General features: G+C 39.5%; 4 protein-coding genes across 4 annotated transcripts; all 4 read left to right on the top strand.

Moving 5' to 3' along the window:
- Window positions 1–708: 708 nt before the first annotated feature.
- LOC135935869 (uncharacterized) lies at window positions 709–9,976 on the top strand. Its single transcript, XM_065478447.1, has 12 exons — window positions 709–1,023; window positions 7,449–7,524; window positions 7,580–7,646; window positions 8,007–8,184; window positions 8,244–8,467; window positions 8,521–8,650; window positions 8,710–8,917; window positions 9,013–9,242; window positions 9,297–9,517; window positions 9,625–9,703; window positions 9,757–9,889; window positions 9,970–9,976. Exons 2-12 carry the CDS (start codon window positions 7,457–7,459, stop codon window positions 9,974–9,976), a joined length of 1,545 nt encoding a protein of 514 aa, XP_065334519.1. The 5' UTR covers window positions 709–1,023; window positions 7,449–7,456.
- Window positions 9,959–15,258, top strand: LOC135936654 (serine/threonine-protein phosphatase 6 regulatory ankyrin repeat subunit B-like). The gene has a single exon (XM_065479540.1). It carries the CDS (start codon window positions 10,077–10,079, stop codon window positions 14,274–14,276), a length of 4,200 nt encoding a protein of 1,399 aa, XP_065335612.1. The 5' UTR covers window positions 9,959–10,076; the 3' UTR covers window positions 14,277–15,258.
- A 175-nt stretch (window positions 15,259–15,433) lies between these two features.
- On the top strand, window positions 15,434–17,672 carry LOC135936451 (protein yellow-like). Its single transcript, XM_065479260.1, has 4 exons — window positions 15,434–16,188; window positions 16,311–16,898; window positions 16,994–17,147; window positions 17,275–17,672. Exons 1-4 carry the CDS (start codon window positions 15,868–15,870, stop codon window positions 17,538–17,540), a joined length of 1,329 nt encoding a protein of 442 aa, XP_065335332.1. The 5' UTR covers window positions 15,434–15,867; the 3' UTR covers window positions 17,541–17,672.
- A 310-nt stretch (window positions 17,673–17,982) lies between these two features.
- LOC135936962 (uncharacterized) lies at window positions 17,983–21,009 on the top strand. The gene is made up of 4 exons (XM_065479985.1): window positions 17,983–18,943; window positions 19,395–19,973; window positions 20,205–20,361; window positions 20,530–21,009. The coding sequence occupies exons 1-4, from the start codon at window positions 18,623–18,625 to the stop codon at window positions 20,931–20,933; spliced, it is 1,461 nt and encodes a 486-aa protein (XP_065336057.1). The 5' UTR covers window positions 17,983–18,622; the 3' UTR covers window positions 20,934–21,009.
- Window positions 21,010–24,304: the final 3,295 nt, after the last annotated feature.

Here is a 24,304-nt window from a genome sequence, read left to right as displayed (position 1 = left end):
CTCTTAAGACAACGAGTGCAAAGGAATCGACCGTTCCGGCGGCGGTCGGTGGGCGCGGGCGGGGATTTCAAACACGCACAAGTTCATAACAACTCTGAAAATGTTTAATTTTTCACTCTACGGCTCATAAGAATAGACTTATAAATTTTATTTAGGTCCAAAAACACGATTTGTGACATTTGAAACTTTTGTTTTTGTGGCCCAGGTGGGGCTGTGTGGCCGGATGGCGCTTATTTTTGGCTCCAGTCGATGCCCCTTGGAGGGACACTAATTCGAATTACTACGATATTTTTTCAGCCCTATTTCCGAAAAATATATATTGTTAAAAATGTTTTCGAGCGTTACGGGGGCCCATAATAGATTCCCGCCTATTTCATCGCATGCGTCTTGCCAACTCTAGTCTATGGAAACCAATTTTCAGATTTTTTTCCACTCATATACTAAAATAAAAATTATTTGCCTTTTCGTGTTTTCTATTTTGGTACAGCGTTTCAAGTGCACGTGCCAAAATGGTTTTATTTTTGTTAAAATTCGGCCGTTCGTCCGATAGTCGATCTCACGAACAACAAACTGATTTTATTTTTCATTGCATTACACCTGTAATTCGATGGGAAAGATATATTTTTAAGAATTTAATAAAAGGTTGCAGCGCATGAATAAAAATTCAAAATGTCAATGGAATGTTATAGGAGTGAGGCGATAATTGTCTTGTTCGCTGGATGAGATTGGCTGCTGCTGCCTCTGCGCGGGCGATCGAGGAACTGCCAGTGACGAGAGCGAAAACACGTGCATCGCTTTTTTAAAAATAGAAAGTCCAGCGAAAAGTCTTACTCTCGCGGGAGGCGAATCGGCAAGCAGCCGCTCCGCACGCACGACACTTCACAGATCGCTGCCGCGAGACGCGAGTCGCGAGTGTGCTCCTCCGCGCGGCGACCGCCGAGTTGCTCTCTTACTTCAAATTGGGAGGGAAGCTGCCCTGAACATTTCCTGAGTTCTCCGACTAGATGGCAGATCAACAATAAGGTAGGGCAATTGTTTTCAGAGTAACTTTGCAATTTACTATATTCGTCGCTTGCAAAGTAAAATTATAATTACTGCGTCAACGGGTTTTGATGGCAACGGGGTTCAATTAAATACCTTCCCCATTTAAATTGACTGGCGGCCTTAAAATTAATGAATGAACTTTTTGTGAAGTGCTCATTGTCAGATAAAATAACAGCAAAAATTAATTGAATTCATATTTTATTCATCATGCAAAATTTTTCCTCTTTACAGTGGAATGATAGTGATTTTTCTATTTAAAAATATGAAATTTCATGTAAAGTTAACCCTAACCGACCTATTTTTTCCAAGTCCTTCAGACCAAAAGTGCCCCAAAATCCAATTTTTCGAATTTTACTGGTTACGCCCTCTTTTTTTAGCATAGGAAATTAATTGCTTCCGGGGTGAGACAAATTATAACAATTTAATAGTAAGAAAATAAAAAAATGCTTTTTTGAGTCTTGAAAGAAATTTTTTATTTTTTCAAAATTTGCAGATTTTCAAAAGTGGTCCGTTTTTGGCTTCATTAAAATTCACCAGTTCATAGTAGTGTTCAATACTGCCTAAATTCAGAAAGCTGATTAAATTTCCAGTTTTTTCCCACTCAGCAAAATTTTCTCAAATTTTTAATTTTCGAAAAAAATTCGTCTGAAAATTTCAGATGTCCGTTAAAGAACGTTTTAAATTTTTTTGGGAAAAATCAAAATACCCAAAATTAAGTTAATTTATTCAAGAATCATCTCAGAAAAAATATTTCTTTCGTTTTAATAATTTCAATGATTTTCAGAGGCAAACTCGGACCCTTCTGGCTATCAGAGACTCATGCGTATATAATATTAATAATTTTTTTATTGATTTTCAAGGACAGATTCATTGGTTACCATGTGCGAAAATTTCACATTTTTCTGATGATGAAAACGTAATTAAAATGATAATTGAGTTGCGCGCCGGCCACCTTCTGTAATGCGACCAGAAGCGACGGCGTGAAACGCCCCCCTCTGTTGGCCAGCAGCGCTCGGCGCTGACCAATCAGATTGTTTTTGCCAATTTTCTCCGAAATTTACAGTGCTGCACGATGTTTTCTCACATGATTTGGAATCCTCTCATCGAGATCTATCGGACAGCCAGAGTCTTTTTTTCGAGAAATGCGGAATTTCAGAGAAAATCGCGATTACACAATTCCGTTGAAAATTCTCCATTTAAAACAATGCTAAGTTTGAGGCCGATTTTCTCGAAAATTTACAGTGCTGCCTATGTATTTTTTAACTGTACATGATTTTTAGGACCCAATCTGTATGTGTGTTAAAGGATTTTGCGGGGAAATTCACTATCATTCCTCTTTAATTTTTATTTTTCCCCAAACCTTTGCTCAGCGCATCCCGTGGGGTCCCAATAACACAGACTGTATAGGGCCCAAGTGGCCGCAGAGGAGCTCGGGCCCAATCATGACCATCTCCTTCACTCCCCTAACCGACGTCTTTTTTTGAAACGGCACAAATTAGTCCCTAAAACCCGCTAGAAAGGTGCGGAAGAATTTGAGCATTTCGAAAAGAGGTCTGAGCCGCCCAATCTTTTCCGGCTGCTGCATGGCTACACCGGCTTAGCCACGAAAATCTGGCGGCTGCGGCGGCTGCGGCGGCTCGCCGAATATACTCGGTAAATAAACGGCATTTATGCAATTGCATTCGCAGCATTAACATAGCATCCAGCGGCTCGCAAAAAGTGGCGGCAGCAGCTGGCTAAAAAATTGAGCAAAAAATGCTCACTCATTGTCAGACGCGTGTACGGCAGAAATAGAAACCCCCCCAGCTGATACCTCCCTCTGCTTCGCCACTCGTGAGAATGCCGTCGTTTTGGCGAAATAAAAAAATGTTTTTCATCCGCTGTTATTAATTACGATTAGCGGAGGGCCATTAAATAAGTTCTTAGACTTTTGTTGCACGTGCGTTGCTCCCCATCGGCCGACCCGCCGCGTTGTGTCATCGCCGAATATGTGACAGAAATAAAACTTCTTGCACGCCACTTTAACAAGGCGTTCTTCTTTCTGCGGGGGTTGGGGGCGACGGGGGTGGCGAATGCGTCAATAACACGCAGAATTTAACAGCGATATCGTTCTTCGGCGATATTAAAATTAGGGTTTTAAATTAGTAAAATCATTTTTCTGTCGCGATTCTCTTCTGATTCTATTCTGATCGATGAAAAGTGACTGCAAACCGAATTTGAAAAATTTCGGGCCCATAAGCGAATTTTAAAAATTACGACGGAATTTTTAAAAATTCGGATTTTTCACAGACAGCAATTAGGGCTGTCGCAAATGCGCGCGTGGGCGCCGCGAAGCCCCTGGCGATCGGATCAGTACGAGGAAGTCGAAAGACGCTCAAGTCTCGATTTACAGCAATTTTGCTTTGCTGAATTTTTTTTTTTTGCGGGATTTTGGGTTTCGCACACAAGTGTGTGTGCCGTTCTGTGTGCCGCGCGCGACGAAAATGGTTTTATTTTTGGGAAAATCCGACCGTTCATCACAGAGTCGACCACGACCCCCTTTCGACAGAGATCGCAATGGGCTACGACCTGGCTTGCTCAAACGACCTTTTTCAGGGTTCCGCGACCTGAGATCCTTTCCCAGGCCGATTTATAATTTGTTTTTTTCGCGTTTTCTGGCAAAGTTCACACGCCGATGAATTTTTTCACCCCGCCTGCCCCCGGACTTCCTCAGGTCGCGCCACCTGATGACTGTTTTTATTCGGTTCTGACGGTGCATTTGCTCATTTTTTGATGTTTTCTTGTTCCTCGATGTGGATTTTGCACTCGCGATGCAACGCGCGCACGGATGAGGAGCGGCGCCGCCTAAACTTTTTCCAATTTGACTGTGCGGCAAAGCGCTTGGCAGAGGAGCAGCGAAGCACAGTGTGGCGGACAAGCGGAACACTTTCTCTGATTACTGCTGTACGGCGAAGCGCTCTGCAGCGAGGCGCTTTTCGGTGCTGCACGGCGCCCAAACAACCCTTAATTCAAATAGCGCCGTTTATTCAGAACCCCATTATTGAAAGGAAGCGAACTCGATGATCATATTTTTAATTTTCAAAGCATTTACCAATGTCTCGACGGGGGCAGCTCGGTTTTTTGTCTCATAGCTCGATAGGACGAGGGACGAACTTTCCCTGGAAATGCCTCGCCGTCCCCCGCCTCACCCTGGCGAGACCTTTCCGCCGGTTTTGGGTTTTTCCGCATTTTTCTGAATTTAACCAAAAAAAGGAAATTTTCGTTCCAAAAGAGCCTAAAATTTCGGAAAATTACGATGAGAGTTAAAATTTTCAGTCTCTGGGTGAAAACAGTTGATCTAATACTGATTTTGGTGATTTTGAAAAATCTCTATTTTTGGTCATCCATCATGAGATTTTTTTATTTTACATATAGAGCAATGTGCGGTGTCAATTTACATTACCATATGGTAACCGCATTTTTTTAAATAAAAAACCGCAACCGCACCACAACCGCATCGGTCTTAACCAAAACCACAGTGCGGTAACCGCAAAATTACCGCAAAACCGCAATTTATTTAATGTATTAGAAATTAGAACAAAATAGTTTTGTTTTAGCAAGGCTTCAAATTTCATTATTTCTGCGTGCAACTCCAAATCTCGGGTTTTAACCCCATCATAATTGCAAAAACCTTTCACCATTAGAATCGTCTTGACCTCCCCAGAGCAGCTGAAGGGTTTAGGGGTTCTTAACCTCCACCCCTATACTTGGAACCCCTCGAAAATGAATAACATTTTATAACTCTGGATAATTTTATTAATTTACTTTTTATTTAAAAAAAAACAGTTTTGGTTGAATGAACGGGGTGGTAATTCAGTAGGAATATAGGATGATTTTAAATGTTTTGAAGCCAAGTCCATGCAAATAGAAGCATGTTTTTTGTTAAAATTTTAGCAATGGAGTTGAAAGGGATGAGGGTAAGCTCCCCCTTAACACTTTGGCTGTTTAGCGGAGGTCAAGGCGAGTCTAACGGTGGGACATTTTTGCAATTCTGATAATTAGAACCCGAGATTTGGAGGTTCAAAGAACCCAAAAAGTGGAAAAATGTAATTTATATTAATTTATGAAATAATCTTCAACATATCCTGAAAATAACGCCATTCTGAACAATTTGGACTGGTTTTTTATTGCGGGCACAAATTTAAGTGGCTCTTGATCCGATCAACTTGTCCACTAAAAGAAGCCCATAATTATATTGAATTTATGATGCATCAATAACGTTGTAGTAGTTGATTGGCTTGATATTAGATTTAACACGTAATTTATTCAAAGAATGGAGATTTTCTAATTTTTGTTTTATTATAAAGTGCCCATTCCCAGATATTACAACAACGTTATACATTTATTGTTCTATCTTCCATGAAGACATTTGGGCGATGTTTTGCAGCGTTCCCTTGAAAATTAATATTGTTTTTAATAAATTTAATACTAATTTTGTATTTTTCTTGCGGGTAAATGCAAAAAATAGCGGTATATTATCCGACTTGTTAAAAAAACAATTCTGCATTTTTGCGCAATGTTAACTTGGCGAACCCTGACTTAATGCTAAAACAGGAGGCAAGTGGCCCTTGAGTGGGCTGGGTCCCTGTGCGGCCTGGTGCGCCCATGTTATCCGTTCGCGGTGTTATTGGGACCCGGAATTCAGAATTCGTGCTAGTGCAGTGCGCGCCCTTCCCGCTCCGAGGACAGGGATAAAAAGAGCAAAAAAAAAACATAAAAAACAGTCGCATTATTAAAAATGGTAATTATTGATTCTCAAGATTTGCGGTTTTATGCGGTTCTACCGCAACCGCAAAAACGAAACCGCAACCGCACCGCAACCGCAAAATTATAACCGCATCTGCGGTTGTGGTGTGCGGTTTGCGGTTTTTTAATACCAAAACCGCAACCGCACAGTGCTCAGTTTCCATAACAATACATGTGTTTCGGAACAATGCGCAGGAAAACCCGCAAAAAACAGTTTTTTTCAATGCAGTGGGGTTTTCCGGAAAAATTAGGGTTTTTGCGAACCCTGATTAAAATATTGTTTGCCGCCTGCTGAACTTCTGAGATCAGAGTGCGTTTTACCGAGCGGCATTGAGAGACTTTTGGTGCGCGTGTTGCTCTCGCTCTCGCTCCTCTGCTCATCCGCAGCCGCCCGCGCGGCCCATCGACGGATATATCTTGAAATTGGGGGTGTGTCGTCCAATCGGGGAATCAAAAAACCGAATTCCTTAAGGTTTATTCAAGTCTCCGTAGTAGAGAATTAGACTGAAACATATTTTTTTCAGCATATTCGGCAAATGTAGCGCGTCAATAAAATAACAATAATTATTATCCAGGTTTGAGCCGCCCAATTTTTGTCGGCTGCTGGCTAAACCAGCTTAGCCGCCTAAATCTCACGGCGCGGCTCGAATAACTAAAGAAAAATCACGTTTCTGAATTGATTTTTTTCTTACCATTTTTTCCCAAAAAAAATTCGAAGTGGGTTATTAGGTTTCATGAATTAATTAAGATATTTGTACTTTCTATCAGTCAAGAAGAGCATCATATCTCAAGACAGGAAACCGGAATCTGGTCCTTTTCCAGTTTTTCATACGGAAACAGAAATTTTTATCTGGAAAATGGACAGGATTTCTAATCCTAAAAAAAATTGTTTTACTTTTTCGATTTAATAAAGTAAAAACAATTCTAGCTGAAAATTTTAAGAGTGGTTTTCGAAAAACTCTGACAAAAAATACATTTTTTGAACTTTTTGTGTCCAAACCTCAGGTTCTAACCATCAGAATTGCAAAAAGCACCAACCGTTGCACTCATCTTCACCTCCACTAACCAGATATTGTGGAATTGCTCTCATCCCATTTCAACCCCAATTTTTTATCCTTTCTTTGTCGGCTCCAAAATATATTATCCTGTACATTCTGTTAAATTAGCGCTCCTCCCAAATTTATTTTTTGCTTTTAAATATTTGATTTTACAGATTATGGAGGATATATATAGAACTATTAGAGGGTTCAACCACGAATTTAGCCGCATGCAACGGGAGAACGAGACTAACGGAAAATAATCAGTACATTGGAAACCATCACATTGGCATTTTTGCAACGGTAGTCGCAGTTTTTAAAATTGTTTCCAGCTGGTTGGCTTGGCTCTTATATATTGACGGCTGCGACTGGCTCAAATTTTGAGTAAAAAAGCCGGCGTTGCTCGCGCAGACCTCTATGTCCGATACATTCAGTTTTATTTGCAAAAGACCTTGGGGCCCTCCACTACCCCCCACTTAAAATAAAATATTTTTGGCCCCGAAGTCCGAAACTGGACATCAATCACTTTTCAATGACCTTGAAGGTAATAAGTAGTTTATCACTAATCACTTACTATTTCAGAAGATAAAATGTCTGCGGGGCGAGCCAGGTTTGGGTATTTCGTGTCGAAAGACCAAACTCCACAAGATGCAGACAAGTATAATAATAGTGAAAAATATCCGACAAAATTGATTTAAAACCTCAATTCTCAGTGTTTGTGTGCTCGTCGTGCACTACGACTTTAAGGACGCCAAGACTCAGCTACAAGAATTAACTCAGGTAAAATATTTTGTTATCAAAGGAAAGTTTATTACTTTTCTGTAGAAATATTGTTGTGTTCATTTAATATCAGGTTTAAATGTTACATCTACGTTCGTTTCAAGTAACACTTGAGGGCACGTAGTACCCAATTGGACAATTGAAACCGGTAGATGGCAAATGTTCCTCATGTGTGTCATTTATGAAGCAGAATACCAACTAATGTTCTCGGAACATTCATACAATATAAAATAAACTAAATGTTTCAAAAGCGTCACATTTTCTTGTGCCGTCAGAAAGATACCGCTTGAATCCTTGAATGTTTCCCATACATCAGTGGAATGTCCTAAAACACATTATAAGAACGTAATAATTTGCTAGCTGGAGATAAAAAAAGACCTTATCCGGGACGGTGATGACACGGACGTAAAGAATCTGGATGAAACCTTCAGGAAGAACCGGAAATGCAACTTCCGCAGTATTTTGTCACCAGAAAAAGGGGAGTTGCTCCAACTTCTCTCCGATCGAGAAAAACTGTTACAGGAATTTGGCTGTTCAGGTAAAAACGATTAATTTAATTGATGAATTTTATTTTAAGCTAGTATTCATTCTACACAGACGTTCCATCAGTGTTTGTGCTTTACATTCTTTCTCACGGCGACAGAGATGGAGTAATCTTGACAGATTACGTCAAGGACGATGTTCGCAAGATAGTGGATGAGCGGCGTGACGGCCAACTAAACGTGAGCGAGTTATTTGCTTCCTTCACAACAACAGACGTGTTGAAGTCTCTGAAAAAGCTGACTGGTTTCGACGAATGTCTGAAATTTATTAACTTTGGAGTGAGTCTCTGCTAATATAACGAAGATGGTGTATTAAAATAATTAATCCATAGTCATGTAGAGGGGAGCTGAAGGACACAATTTTTCCCGCAAGAGATGTTAATTTCGAGAACGAAAACTCTTGTCGAATCACCTACAGCCCTCTGACGAGAAACACGGTTGTGTTCTTCTCAACGGTCGAAAGTGAGACTCTTGATGTCAATACAAATTTAGTTCTCTAATTTTTGCATTTATTTTCGCAGCGACCTTGGCCAATCGAGACCCGGCAACAGGAACAACTTTCACCCACCTTACTTGTAAGGTCTTAAATTCTCTTGAGAAGGATGAGAGTCTCATAAATGTCATGACATATATTCAAAATGAGAGTCACAAAGATTCGGTCAAAGGGACCGCTGGACAGACTCCAGAAGTGAAGATGTTTTCCCAGGACAGAAGTTTTGTCATCTCAAAGTGAGTTTACATCAGGATTTCCCTTTAATTTTAATACTTACATAGGCTATCCAGATAAGTGTTGACAAATGTTATGATAAAATTTTATATTTCAGGAGTCCTCCAGATTCCTCTAAATCTGACGCAATGAGCATCAAACGCGAGTTTTACTCTTGGAAATCAAGCACAGGGGAAAATATGCGACGCCGCCTTGCGCTTCTCTTTTCCGCCGTCACAGAGGGAAATAAGCAGTTGAATGAAGTTCAAACCGCCCTGTCCCAAAACCTAGATTTCGAGACCAGCAAACTGAAGCTGAGTGGAACGCCGTGGACGTCCATTAATAAAGGTTGTACGACTTAATTTTATTTGAATGCTTGTAATCATGCAATGCATATTTCAGCCTCGTGGCGAGACTTCGACATTGGCTGCATTTTTCTGATTTTTTTTGGCCTTGTGACTGAAAACGAGGACACAAATGAGGTTTGCGTGCAGGTGGACGGTCAAGAAACTGCAGTATCTCAAATACTGCTTGAATTTATCGGGCCAAAAAACGACCAATGGATTGGAAAACCCAAAATATTATTCCTTGTGAACCAGGAAACGAGTTCTTCTGCTGACGCGGTAATTGACTTTGTATTTTATTAATTTCTAAATACTTCCTAAATGTCTAACCAAATTAAAAAATTTATTATAAAAAGTATCTCACACCGTCTTCTTCTGCTATATAGTCCGGATTTATACAGCCTTACATGAGAATATCAGCAACAAACCACAGTGGATGGTTAGTCCTAGTTTTGCACAACAAGGGTATTATTTACTTTCAAAATTATTCATTTATAAAAAAAATTTCGTCTATATAGATGATCTTCAAAAGCTGATCGAAATCTTCAATGGGCAAAAGGAGAAAACGGAAAAGAGTCTGCAAGAACATCTCGCAAATCTGCTTATTTCCGAATCAAAAGAAACTCGGGATTTTCTTAACTCGACGCTCCAGTATCCACTCAATTTTCCTGACTGGCCCAGTTCTTTTGTTCAACTTAACTTTTCAGTGACAAATTCTCAAAAAAATAAAGAATATGACGTCAGCTTCGACAGCTTGGTGAAGAAATCAGCAAAAGAAAAACAAATTTGGCTCTTGAGTTCAGTCGCAGGAACAGGAAAGACGACAGTTCTCAGGGAAATGGCTTTTCAACTCGGGAAACTAAATCCGGATTTACAAATTTTACGTATTTCACTCCCGAGAGTTCCGTTCAGTTCTCTAGACAGGAATGTGACTGAGATTGAATTTCTCGTGAAAGCCACTAAGAATTCGAAAGAGGAAATCATAAAAAGCATAGAAAGCAAGCAATGTGTTGTGATTCTTGATGGGTTCGATGAAATCATCCGTCCTGATAACCAAGAAAAAACACTGAAAGTGATCGAAGCTCTAGAAAAGAAACAGATATCCGTATGGATCGGAACGAGACCTAACGCAGCAGAAGCAATCAAAAATAGGATATCAAAAGCTGTTATAGTAAAGATTGATCCCTTGAAAAAAAAGCAGCAAATCGAGTTTTTGAAGCTGGAGACGGGCAAGAGTCGAGAAGAATGTGAATTATTCATCGAGAACTTCGCATCAAAGGACATCTTGGAAAATCCTTTGCACCTTTCTTTGGTTGCTAATTATGGGGCCAAAGGAAACTTGTACCAAATCTACGACAAGGTTGTACGGCACAAAGTGAAAGACACTCTGATCAGGAAAGCAGTTGACAAGAACAAAGAAGACGATTTTGGAGAAATATTAGCCTTTGCTATATTAGATCTTCAAAAGTTGGCAAGCAACCACTTCAGAGGCTTTGAACTTCCTGATTACGTGAAAGACGACCTAGAAAAAAACAATTACTATGGCATTGCCTCGTTTCAAAACAACCATGTTATTTTCATTCATCAGACTTTCGCCGAATTTCTCGCAGCCCGACATTTCCTACGTGAAATCGAGAATAGTGGCGATTGGGACATCCAAAGCAGCACTGAAGATATTGCAGATTTATTTTTAGGGAAATCGTTTTCGTGGTGCAGAAAGTTTGTCGATCTTTTCTATTCCACAGTTTTGAATGACGCGGAAAAAATCGAAAAGCGCAGAACATCAATTCTAAGAGTCATGAGGTTGAAACCAGATATTTTTTTGGGTTTGATGGTTGAAGATGTTTGCATAAATATTTTCAAAATGGTTTACCCAATTATCACCTTCAGTGAAAAGCAAGAGGGAAACTGTATTACTGTTGCAAAGGATGATACTCTTTTGTTCAGAGCAATCGAAGGAGCGGAAGAAATTGCAATCATGCTGCTCGACACGGACTTAATCAACAGTGATGATGAGTTGCTAATAATTTTACCTCATCTGTTGAATTTAGTAGCTGAATCAAACGCATGTCTCTTCTTTGAAAAACTGGAAACAAAATTTCCAAGATTGCCAGAGATGATCCACTCTAGAAGATCTATAATAAGAGCTGGAGCGTTTGCTGCAGGGATGAATCACGGCGAAATTCTTCATCTGCTGCTGCAAAATGGTGTCGACAAAGATTTTCAAGGTGATGAAGGTAGCACCCTATATTTGGCTATTTACCATGGAGCTATAAAATGCGTAGAAGTTTTGCTTAAGCATGGCGCAAAATTAGCCATAGATGAAGATGGTGAAAGTTGGGACCCTTTGATGATGGCTGTAGAAGAAAATGAACTAGACCTGGTCAAATTGTTAGTGGAGGAAAACATCAGTGGACTGCAACGCAACAAAGAAACTTTCGAAATCAATGAAGTAGAATCAGATTTGAATGTTTTACATTTTGCTATTCAAGAGGGGTACACAGAAATAGCAAAATTTCTTATAGAAAAGAGTCCAGGTTTGAAAAACGTGGAAAATGGTGATGATGAAAGTCTTCTTAAATTTTCAGCTAAAAGTAAATGTTTGGAAATATGTCAAATGCTTATTGAAGAAGAAGGGGTTGACGTGAACACCTTACGACCAAGTGGAGAACCAAGAGATTGGACCTTGGATGACAATATATGTATGGACCATTTCTTAATTCTGCAGAAGAGTGACGTTAACATGACAGACGAGAGAGGAAAAACTGCTCTTCACTGCGCTGCGGAACATGGATATCTTGAACGTGTCAAAGAGTTGATCAATGCTGGCGCTAATATTCAAGCTGTAGACGAAAATGGATGGAATGCTTTTCATTTTGCTTGCAGCAGTGTGCGTTACTTTGATGATGATGATGAAATGAATGAGATACATGAAAATACAGTACAAATTATTCAAAAGTTGCACAGCACTGATAGTCAGCTGGCCAAGGAGAAAACTGGAAGAGGTCAAACAGGGCTGCACATTCATCTGAAATTCAGCTATTGCTCGGTTGAAGTAACACGTTTTCTGGTCGAAGAGATTGGAGTTGACGTAAAAGCAAAGGACAACAATGGCTGCACTGCGTTGCGTATTGCAGTTAAAAAAGGACAGAGATTTGTTGACTATTTGATGACAAAAGATATCGACCTGGAAGTAAAAACCAAACGGGGGCGAACGTGCCTGCATTTAGCCGCTGGAAGGGGTGATTTAGAGGCTCTGCAAACTTGGATAGAACTGGGTGGAGACTTCAATGTGGTTGATGAAAAAGGGATGACTGCGTTGCATATTGCTGCTGAAAACGGACATTTGCAATTTGTGAAAAAGTTTTTAGCCTGCGCGACCGAGGAAGTCCAAAATCAAGATCTTGGCGAGGGTTTTGTTGGATCTAAACTGAAAGAGAGATTAAACAGATGTGATAATGAAGGAAGGACAGCACTGCACCTTGCTGCGGAATCAGGAAATGTTGATTTGGTGGAATTGTTGCTTGAAAATAACGCTGATTTAACTCACGCGGACAAGGTAGGAAGGACAGCACTGCACTTTGCTGCTGAGTCAGGAAATGTTGATTTGGTGGAATGGTTGCTAAAAAACAACGCAGATTTAACTCAAATGGACATGAAAGGAAAGAATGCAATCCACTACGCGATCAAAAACGAAAAAATGCTACGATTCCTCAATAAGAAGAACGGAGATCTTTTGAAGCAGCGTACAAAATATGGAGACACAACTCTACATCTGGCATTGAATTTGGGATTTAATGATGCCCAGTTCTTCACTCAACATCTGGCATTGGAAAGGTATCGTGGTGAAACGGAAGAGATCACTCTGTGGATTATAAAACAAGTAGATGACACCGTTTTAAACGCAAAAAATGATTCTGGCGAAACACCACTCTTACTGGCATGCCAAAGAAGGTTCTGGAGGGTCGCCGAATTGCTGCTGAGCAGAAATGTTGAGGTCAATGTCTCGAACAGAAGTGGAAAAACTGCAATGCACTACGCCGCGGAATATGTAAACTTGTATTTACTGAAGCTTTTGCACGAGAAAGGTGTGGATTTGACTCTAACAGACAACAAGGGAAAGAACGCATTGCACCACGCTGCAGCAGAAGGAAACTTGTCTTTAGTGAAGCATTTGCTTGAGAAAGGTGTGGATTTGACTCTAAGAGACAATCAGGGAATGAACGCATTGCACCACGCACTCGAAAACTTTGAGGTAGTATTATTTCTTCACGAGAAAAACAATGAGTTGCTGGGACAGCGTTTGCAAAACGGAGACACAGCCCTCCATTTTGCATTAAAAACGTGGGACATTGACACTGACACAATTCATTGGCTCGTTGAGCAATGCGAAATTGACTTGAATGTAACAAACAGCGAGGGTGAGACACCGCTAATGCTGGCTTGCATGAATAGAAGGTGGGATGTTTCTAAAATATTGCTTGATAAACGCGTCGATATACATGTGAAAGATAAAAACGGAAGAACAGCCCTGCACTACGCCGTTAATTCATATCATGATTTGGTGCAAGAGTTGTGCAAAAGAGGCGCAGATTTGGCTTTGACAGACAACGACGGGATGAACGCATTTCACCATGCGATAGGAAGCTTTCAAATGGCTTTATTCATTCATAATTTAAATGGTGATTTGGTAAAACAGCGTTTGAACAATGAAGATACCTCTCTGCATCTGGCAATCAAATTATACAAACGCAATAAGAATGATGACGTTCTTAATTGGCTTGCGGAGCAAGACAATGTTGACTTGAACGCGAGAAATGCATTGAACGAAACTCCGCTGATTCTGGCTTGCAAAGAGAAGCTCTGGGATACAAAATTTGTTGAAATACTTTTGTCCAAAAATATAGATGTCACTATAAAAGACATTGAGGGGAATTCTGCCCATGACTACATTGACGAATCCTGTCCAGCTCATTTACTTAGAAGGTTTGATGAACTCCAAGAAGCGTCATCTGGCAACAAGTGCGAGCAAACTTAATCTATTTTTTGCTCCCACCCGTTATGGTCAAAATTTAGGACATTTTTGCATTTCTTTGTCCAAATCTTGACTACAGTCATTGCCACTAACTTAAAATGAGGACAGATAATGAATAATACACTCTAATATCAGGTTGAAAGTATACATATTAGATTAGCCAATATATTTGTTTTCGTGGCGTTTTCTGATTTAGTGCCATATTTTTAAAATTAAATTTAATGTTAAAGCCATTTTTGTAACAACATTTTAATCGATTTTATAGAAAAAGAGCTTCAATGTACTTTGTTCTTTATTAGGAAATCATTTTGTAGGGTGAAGTATGAAATGTGCTTCATTTCAATTTTTATGTTATTAAATATTGCATCGACGGATCAACTTTTTGTTTCGAGCGATTATGGACTTACTGATGGTCATTTTATGCCATTGAAATTTTCTGTAATTTGATACATATATGTATGAACAATAAATAACTATATATTGCAAACAGAATATTTAGTTTTTGTGCCATAATGACGGTAGCAAAAATACTGAAAGCGTTTTACCGTTAAATTAAAAATATTTATGTGTTTTATTAAAAAAACGGTTATCTTTGTGATACCTATGCCTATGCATTTATCATGCATCATGAATAAATTAAAAATCATTTACGAACGCAAATTTATTTGACTCATCTTAGCTGCTGAAAAATGATTAAAAGAAACGTGCGGTTTATATCTCTTCCAAGGGTCGAAGAAGCGATCAACGCTTTGCAATTTTCCTTCCAGCAAGTTAGTTTAATTTCAAGTTCAAATCTAGTTCAGAACAGGACGCCCTTGAGAGTTGAACCAATTTCGATTGCACGTGTGCTTTGCAATTTGCTGAGCAGCAGAGCAGATTGCGTTATTTATTTCTTAAATGCGGCTTCACAAATATTAAACAAATTAACGCAGGCAGAACAAAATCTTCTATTTAAAGGCATCGAATAAAACTAATGTTTTAATTTCGTGGAAATTTGAATCAGATTTTTGGTTCACAAATAATTTTCAGGCGGTTCAATTCTCATTTCTTTTTTGTATAAAATTAATTCTGAATGTACTGTTCAATCAAAACGTTCTCCTACGATTTAGTTATAATTCAATCTATTTTAATTAAAAATAACTTTGTTCTTGTCTGTTTATAATTCCTTTCATCCCTGTCCGGGGACCGGAATGCAGGCAACAGCGGGATTGGAAGTGCATGGACACTGTTGGACGGCTTTGGCTCTTGCACAATGGGAATTTTTGTCATTCAAAACTGAGCACGATGTTTTATTTGTTTAATTTGAGAATGCCTAATTTGTTAATATTACTTAAAACTATTGTTAACTCATTCAAATGTATGTGTGTTCTATCGGCCGACTAATAATTGTTACTATATAAGCCGTGCTCCGTCGTCACTTGAGAGTTATTCTTCCACGCGTTAACATCGGGTAAGTGTCAGACTCCGCAGACTTCATAATTTTCCTTAAATCCCAACCGTCTGATTTTTTTTAATCAAATTCAAAAGTTTCAGTTTTGTCCCCAAAGTAACTGTAGCATTTTTTGATTCCCAACAGTTGGAGGAAGCTGGAAGAATGTCTCCGTTCTTAATCGCCAGCATTTTCTTGCTTGGTCTTTCATCCAAGGCCATTGCCGCCAACTTCAATCAGGTCTTCGAGTGGAATGAATGGGACTACGAGTGGCCCTCCGAGGCGAGCAGGGCACGGGCCTTGAAAGATGGCACTTTTAACCTAGAAAACATTTATCCTATACACATGGCAGTTTATGGAACAAGGACCTTCCTCAGCCTTGAAAAACACAAAGTGAATATTCCGGTGAGTCTGGTGTCTGTGCCGACGAGCAGCGCGTCCTCCGCACTCCCGAAGCTCACTCCAGTCCCTTCGTGGGACATGCATGTAAGTAGAAAAAAATGATGATTGCTGTACTTTGTATATCACAAAATTGAACAAGTTTAATTTTGTTCACATTTTCATAAAGCCACAGTAGTTGTTCATCCAAAACAATTCCTTTTTTTCAGAAATTGGGAGACTACTCCAAAATTGAAAGAGCAAGAGGGCTGCAAGTGGACTCCAAAGGAAAGCTGTGGGTGCTCGATGAAGGTAGCGACTGTACCGCTTCAAAAATATGGACCATCGACCTAAAAAACAACGATCAAACCAAAATCATTCACCGATTTCCATTTCAAAGATTGTTGCACGAACTGATGCTCGACGAAACGCCAAACGGAACCTTCGCCTACATATCGAACTCGAATGTTTTTGTGAAACAATACATTGTCGTGTTTAGTTTGCAAAAAAATGAATCTTGGAGGGTGGACCCGCAAAGAATAAGCTTTTTTTCCATGGCTCTGTCTCCTAAGGATCGGGAACCGAGAGAACTCTACCTAAGCAAATGTGACTCCGGTGAACTGTATTCAATTCCCGTCGCCACTCTTCGGGACGGAACTCGAGCTGCAAATCCGAAACTAATTGGAGCCTTGAATACAAGATGTTCGTATAGAATGCTGGTGGACAACCACGGGACCATTTATTCCGCTTTTGTGATAAAAAACTACATATATTCTTGGAACACTTACCAGCCATTCGTGGCGCACCGTTTTTATCAGGTATATAGGTCACCAATTTAAAATAATATATACATTTTTCTACATTTCTTCTCTGAGAATAGTAATCATCGAGTCGGTCCTTTGCTTGGTTTTAGGTCGCTGATGAACTAGAGGCTGAATTTTTGCCATTTGCTTTTGCCTTTGACGAGAATGGAACTTTTTGGATGACTTTCTATAATACAGAGAGAAAGCCAAGTTACAGACTTTTGAACAATGCAGTCGAAGCAAAATCCTCCAAGGCCTTGCCAGGTGAGATATGGTTACCATTTTTTTTTTAAAATTTGGGGAAAGCCTAACGAATAAAACCAGCCGTATTAATATTTACTTTATTTATATTTAATTGCTGAAATTACTTGTTGATTTATTCTTGTTTCAGTAACTCCAGCCAATCCAACCACCAAGGTGCAGAACAGCAGCTTCCTAACGCTAAAATTGCACCAAGATCGGCAGTTTATCATCGTTCTCATCTGCTCCATCGTATTTACCGTCATCCTGTCGGGTTTGATCATTCTTTGTCTCATCCTGAGAGAGAAGAGGATCAATTCTCTTCCGCCAAACACCAACGAGGCCCATCGAATGATAATTTTCAGTGACGAGCTGGCCAAATACCACGGATCCCAAAATGACGACAACTTCTCGTGATCTAAAAGCAGGCAAATTTTTTAGCCAGCAACCAGTGAAGAAAAGTTAATGCATGCACTTCTTAATCTAAATTCAATTAATTATATAATATAAACATTTAATCATTCTTGATAGTATTGTATTTTGTATTGGAAATAAATAGAGGTTTGTCTTATACCTCTTCCTTTTTTTATCCAAATCGCATTACATCTATTGTTCTCTTGCAAAACAATGGGCGAATTTTGTAGATTAAATTTAGGAATCAGAAAGGCCTCCCAAAAATTTACTCAGTGTGAATGGAAATTTCAAGAAAACAGATATATAGGAGTCTGAATATCCTAACTCAATTTTTATTAGATAATTTATATTTAAATGAGAAGAGCTTTAAACTTCAAAAGAGAGAAATATGCTGTGTTTTTCTGTAGTAAAACAAAATAGGACCAAGAAGGAAGCGCAATTTATTTTAAGGCAGTTTAAATCTTACTCATTATTTACGTTAAAATTAATCCTGAATGTACCTTTATTATGAGGTCTTTCAATCAAATCGTTCTAATATTTGCTATTTTAAATCTGACACCTCAACGCAGTCACGATTTGCAAAGTCTCCCTTCAGTAACAGAATTCGTCTTTTGGGCATTTTTGGGAAACCGAAAAAAATAGGGAACAAGCTTAAAATTTGGAATTTCACCATCTATTAACAAATACTTTAAGCGGTTATAAATATTGCAAACTAAAAATTTCAGCGCCAAAAAATTGCGTCCAGCTACACGACTGGCATTTTCCTTCAATCACCACTGTGAATCCCTTTTTGGGCCAAAACAACATTCTTTTTTGTCAGAATATTCTTCATTGCTCAAGTAATCTTTATTAGGTAACAAAACAAGACCAGAATCTAAAAGCACTTAACTCTTGACTGCCTGGAATGCGTTGTGAAAGGATGTTTTATTTGTTCATTGTAAAAGTGTGGTGACACTATTGTTTACTCACGAACTTACTCTCCGAGAGTTATTTCTCCACACGTAATCAACGGGCAAGCGCGTGGGAGACGCCCGCCAGACTTATGTTTTGGTTCTTTTTGTGAGCAGTTGGAAGTGGCCAGCAGCATGACTCCGTTTTTCGTCGCTATTTTCTTGCTCGGCCTTTCATCCCTGGCCACCGCCGCCAACTTCACTCAGGTCTTCCAGTGGGATGAATTGGACTACGAGTGGCCTTCAGATGCGAACAGGATACGGGTCTTGAGATATGGCAATTTCAGACCGAAGAATATTTATCCTCGTTACATGGCCGTCTACGGATCAAGGATCTTCCTCGCCCTAGAAAAAGATATTGGCATTCCGATGACTCTGGTGTCTATTCCGACGAGCAGCGCGTCCCCTGCACCACCGAAGCTCACTCCGTTTCCTTCGTGGGACATGTATCTTAATGTAAGTAGCAAAATTAAATGCTGTTCGTTGAACGTTTTAATGGGGAGAATTTTTGTCTTGCCTTTGTTGTTTTTCTCATTTAATTTTGTGACACAAAAAAATACAAAATTTCAATCAAAGGATTTAATATAAATTAAATTATAAGAATTTTGTGTACTACTCAGTGTTTAATTGCTCATTTTATAAAAATATTGCATGGTATGGCTATTGGATATTCGGTGCTAAAATTAGGAAAGTGAGTGCTTGCTGCGAGCCCGCCCATACTAATTCTTGTGCAAAGTGGCAATCATGAGAGATCTTCATTTTGCCCGGAACTTTGAATATTATTTATAGCAGTCGAGAACTGATAATAAATAGTCCGCCAATGATCTCTAGGAACTAACAAAATAAATTCTGTATAAAACCCTGGTTTATTGTATTAAAAGGGCACATGAATTTTTTATTTTTGCAGGAATTTGGAAACTGCAACAAAATTGAAGAAGCAATAGGACTGCAAGTGGACTCGGTTGGAAGACTGTGGGTGCTGGACAGGGGTAGCTACAATTGCATATCCAAATTATTGACTATTGACTTGTCAAACAACGATCAAACCAAAATCATTCATCGGTTTCCTGATACCGAACCCTTGAACGACTTGGTGCTCGACGAAACGCCGAGCGACACATTTGTCTATATCCCTCATTGGTATGAGCAATCGATCGTCGTATTCAGTTTGGAAAGAAATACAACTTGGACTGTGATTATGCAGAGAATCCAATCTTACTCTCTTGCCTTGTCCCCTAAGGGTCAGGAACCGAAACAGCTCTACCTTGGCAACTTCTTCAATGACCTGCATTCAATATCCGTCACGACCGCACTCCACAGAATAACTCGCAGACAATTATATTCGAGACAAATTGGAAAATGGACTGGAAAACCATATAGAATGGTGATGGACAACCACGGGACCTTGTATTCCGCTTTTTTCAACGAAAACTACATACTTTCTTGGAACACTTCCCAGCCATTTCTTGCGCAGCGTTTTTATGAGGTGGGTCATCAATTTTAAATATCATTTGAGAGCAGAACAATTCTCATTGTGTTCCAATTTTGTGGAAGAGTTTTTAAAATTATTTGTCTGCTCTGTAATATTTCGCGATTTGAGCGTTTTAAAATCAAATATTCCGCTAATGTTTGAGCCAGTAAGAGCGAACCCTGTGTTCAGCAGAATTCTCTGAATTTCTACATAGTAATTCTTAATTATTGATTTGCTTGGTTTTAGGTCGCTGGACCGAATTATAATATTTCTCGGCCGTTTACCATTGCCTTGGACCAAATTGGAACTATTTGGATCACGGCGATCGATACAAATGAAGGAAAGCCAAGATACAGGCTTTTGAAGACTTCAGTCGGTGAACCATCCTTAGAGGAATCTCCAGGTATGGTAATCCCATTAATTTCAAAAATCCATTCATTGCATTGCACAAACATTTCACGAACCTACTGGTTTCCAGTATACCTTTCATTATTTCATTAAGGTTTAAAAACGGTTTGAATATCTTCATGCTAGAAAAGGCAACACCAAGTTGATTTATTCTTATTTTCAGTTACGCCCGCCACTCCGACCACCACAACCACATCCCTAAAGACCAATGCAACGTCTGGCACCAGCACAGAAAAATCCAGCCTTCTAAATTCGACCGCAAAAACATCTTCGCCGCCTGCTGAGGAAACGGCTGCAACCGCCATCCTGACGCAAATGTCGCAAATATTGCGCCAATTTCGGCTTTTGAACTACATTCTTTTCTTATTCGTCGTACTTAACGTAATCCTGTTGACTTTGCTCATCCTGAGAAAGAATAAGAACAATTTCATTCCACTAAACACCAAGGAGGAAAACAAAATGACTATTTTTCAAGACAAGTCGGTCAAGTACCAAAAATTCCATAATAGCGTCAATTCGTTATCCCCTTCTCCTGATCAAGAAGCAGTCGAAATATCCCAGAATTAACTGAAATTCTTGTCTAGCCCCAGTCATTTAATCAAAATGCATACTTCCATAATTTTTATAGATTATTCGAATATTAGTGTCACAATCGAAAGAAACTATTTCTATATATGAGTATGAAATTGGGAAAAATAGATCAAAATGTATTGATGAAGTCAATTGTTTATTGAAAAATAAATAAAAAATAAACTCAGGGATATAAATGACCTGATTACTCCCCAGATTAAAAAAAATTAAAATATTTTTCTTGCAATCAAGGAGCGAAGCAGCATGAACATGAAGCACAATTTGCAATTCTATACGCGCAGTAGCAGAGGCCGAGCAGGATCAATGCGAAAATCAGGAACATGCCCAAGGCAGTAATTGGCGACAGGTGCTCCCAGGAGGAGGTTGAGGAGAAGTTTGTCGCAAAAATATCGTTTTCATGTCTGGGCACCGTAGGGAGCGAGCACGTGCCGCTTTTCTTAACGGCGTTTCCCTGCTCGTCTTGCAGCCTGAAGATAAATTCACGGCCGGGTTCGCACGGATAAAGGTCCCACCTGAGCGACGATTCATCCGGCTTTGTGCTTAGGGTCTTTTCACCCGAGGTCGCAATGATCCTGTCCCAGTGGCACAACTCTTCCAGCTCCGAAGCATTTGCCCGCGAATTTGCCACTACGGTTAATGGCGCCTCGAATTTCCACTCCACCGTGTTTTCATCTGTAAAAATTAAAATTTAATTCAATAGACGTTTTTAAGCTCATGTGAAGCATTTCTATCAAAAAAACAGAAGTAGGAGTTTTTAAGAATAAAACAATAACAATTATTGTACCTATAGCGATGCAGGGGTTGGTCTGCTGCTCTTTTGCGTTTCCCTCGATTGAGGGGTGGTTTTTCGAACTCCACACGAAACGGATTAAGTAAAACGTGTCAGGCTTGAGCGAATCCAGAGTGAGGAATCTTCCCATAGATTTCTCGTAAGTCACGCTCTTCCACTTGTTGTCATTATTTTTCTAAAATTTATTTCTCAACATACTCGTTCTATTTAAAAAATTAAATGGAAAATACCTGATCTAGGAACTGAACCTGGATTTCATCGAAATGGATGATTCCACCGAGACTCTTCCACATATCCAGCTCAATTTTCCTTGCTCCCACTTTCCCGATTGTTGGGGCAACTTCTCGAAAGGCTTAATTGACAAAATTAAATAAACTCCAAAACAAAAATCTGAAAACTCACCCCTGTGCTCGACTGTCCAGCACGCATGTTTGACCGTCAACTCGTTTTCTTCCTGGTCAACCAGAGTGACGTCATACGTGGAGCCAATGACGCAATCTCCGAAATCTTTTTCGGACCCGAAACCTTCCACTTGCTTCGTGGAAAGGATTTGTGTAGACGCGGCTCGGGAAACTCTCATTAATTTGGGCGCGCATACTTTTCTACTCTGCGTGGCGCTTGTGTTAGTGCCGATGAACACTTTAAATGGATCCTCGATGGTGATGTCAACCAATAACTCATCTAATCGAATTCATTGAAATAAAATATGATTGTTTAAATGTTCAACTTACTGATCGGTTTGCATCGGGTAGGAACTAGGGGATCTGCAATAATATAGTATTAATAAGTTATTTATTTTAAATGACTAATTCTGATTACTTTTGGGCGGTGACAAAACTGCCAGGTGGTCTTTGGACGTGCAGTTGAGTCTGGCGTCGACTTCGTTTTTGTTAACATCCAAGAGCGTCACGTCGTAGTAGGATCCGGATACGCATAAATTCAATTTATGCTTGTAGTGCGTTTTTTTCACGATGGGGAACGTAACCTGCAACTGTTCTCTTCTTTTTTCAATATCAGTTGTGAGGAATATGTTCAAAGTGTCCAGCGGGCAGTAATCCTCATCAACTACAGCATTAATCAGAGCTGCGCCTGAATCGTCGATTTGGATGTTGACATTTGAGCCATCTAGGGAAATCCAGTAAATAACAGAATAAACGCCGATGTCTTAAAATATTTAACTCACCAATCGGCCTGCAAGTTTTAACAGTAATAGTTGGTCCAGGCGTCACATTTTGCAGGTTCATTTCCCAATTGTATTCATACACAGTAAGAGTGATTTCGTAGTCCCAGTTTGGTATAAGTTGCTCCAGTGTAACGAATTCACCGTCCGTCTCTTTATGAAGCTTGGTGAGCCAAATTGTTCCTGCGTTTTTCTAAACGTAGAGATTTTTTTAATGTTATCGAGTAATAGTTCCTAAAGATATATTACTTTTCTGTAACTCACGAGGATGTACTCATGACCAGTGAGCTGGCTGCTGTCCGGCATCCTCAATATAATGTCTGATGTCGAAACGCTCGCAACAACGGGGTTCACCATTCTAATTGCTATGCATTAAGAGTATTACTAAGAGGGTAAACAAATTTTAGATATTCTTTACGAGTGGTGCAAAAAGGAAAGCTAAAGGTCCCATTTCCACAAGCAAGATTGCACGATCCGTCTTTTCTACTGTATTCGTCGTTGACACAACGGCCAGCTGGGTACTCTTCAGCACAATCCATTCCATAATTATTTCCGGAACAGGCTAAAGAGGGAAAATGGTTAAAAGATTGTTTTTTAAGGCGTTTTAAATATTACGTGTCTGGCATTTTCTGCCTGAGTAGCCTCCAAAGCAATGCTGTCCCGCTCTCAGCTCTGAACAGTCTTTTTTGCCCAGTCGTTCGCAAATTTTTGAATTAGTACCCACTAGAATTAAAAAATTATTTATTAGATGTAATTTGGTCCACGCACGATATTTTTTCAGTGGCGGGTCATTTTTAATTTAATTTATCTGTATCCGCATGCTACGTTGTACGTTAAAAAAAGTGAAGTGATACAATAGGAGAATTAAATTTTCGTGATCATCTTACTTTAAACAAAATATTTTACCTTTTTTAATATCTTCTCCATTCGTTTTTGGAGGTTGATCAGACAATAACTGACAGTCATACTGTTCACCGTGGTCCTTGGGAACGACCATCAAGTCTCCTGAATGTAGAAAAATAAAATAAAAATATTATGAGAAACACATAAAAACACACCTCCTGTGCAGAATTTAATCCCGCCGATTTCCAGGTCTTTTGATCCAACGCTCAACCTGATCGTCATCTTTCCCTTAAATCGAGGTTGCGGGTTTTCAAACCTAGCAACTTGCCAGGTGGCAGAAGCTTTGCTTGAAGCTTCATTATGAGTGAAATTCTCAGTTTTGCCGTTCTGCATCGTCAATGTGATATTCAAAGGGCTTTCCGAACTGTTCAGTTTGTTTTTCAAAAGGTAAACAACGTCAACGCAGAATGGACTTGCTTCATTGATGTCTATTTCTCGCTCCATCCAAGTATTGGCATTTTCAGGCACAAGAAG

The sequence above is a fragment of the Cloeon dipterum genome, chromosome 2, assembly GCF_949628265.1.
Source record: "Cloeon dipterum chromosome 2, ieCloDipt1.1, whole genome shotgun sequence".
In the NCBI taxonomy this organism is placed as follows: domain Eukaryota; kingdom Metazoa; phylum Arthropoda; class Insecta; order Ephemeroptera; family Baetidae; genus Cloeon; species Cloeon dipterum.
The sequence above is the reverse complement of the archived record's forward strand: the minus strand, read 5'-3'. Positions and strand labels throughout refer to the sequence as shown.

Coding starts and splice junctions, on each gene's coding strand:
- LOC135936451 (XM_065479260.1), top strand. CDS start 15,868: ATGTCTCCGTTCTTAATCGCCAGCATTTTCTTGCTTGGTCTTTCATCC. Junction 16,189..16,310: donor TCCCTTCGTGGGACATGCAT/GTAAGTAGAAAA, acceptor CCTTTTTTTCAG/AAATTGGGAGACTACTCCAA. Junction 17,148..17,274: donor ATCCTCCAAGGCCTTGCCAG/GTGAGATATGGT, acceptor TTCTTGTTTCAG/TAACTCCAGCCAATCCAACC.
- LOC135935869 (XM_065478447.1), top strand. CDS start 7,457: ATGTCTGCGGGGCGAGCCAGGTTTGGGTATTTCGTGTCGAAAGACCAA. Junction 7,647..8,006: donor AGCTACAAGAATTAACTCAG/GTAAAATATTTT, acceptor ATAATTTGCTAG/CTGGAGATAAAAAAAGACCT. Junction 8,651..8,709: donor GTTCTTCTCAACGGTCGAAA/GTGAGACTCTTG, acceptor TTATTTTCGCAG/CGACCTTGGCCAATCGAGAC.
- LOC135936654 (XM_065479540.1), top strand. CDS start 10,077: ATGGCTTTTCAACTCGGGAAACTAAATCCGGATTTACAAATTTTACGT.
- LOC135936962 (XM_065479985.1), top strand. CDS start 18,623: ATGACTCCGTTTTTCGTCGCTATTTTCTTGCTCGGCCTTTCATCCCTG. Junction 19,974..20,204: donor TTGCGCAGCGTTTTTATGAG/GTGGGTCATCAA, acceptor GCTTGGTTTTAG/GTCGCTGGACCGAATTATAA. Junction 20,362..20,529: donor ATCCTTAGAGGAATCTCCAG/GTATGGTAATCC, acceptor TCTTATTTTCAG/TTACGCCCGCCACTCCGACC.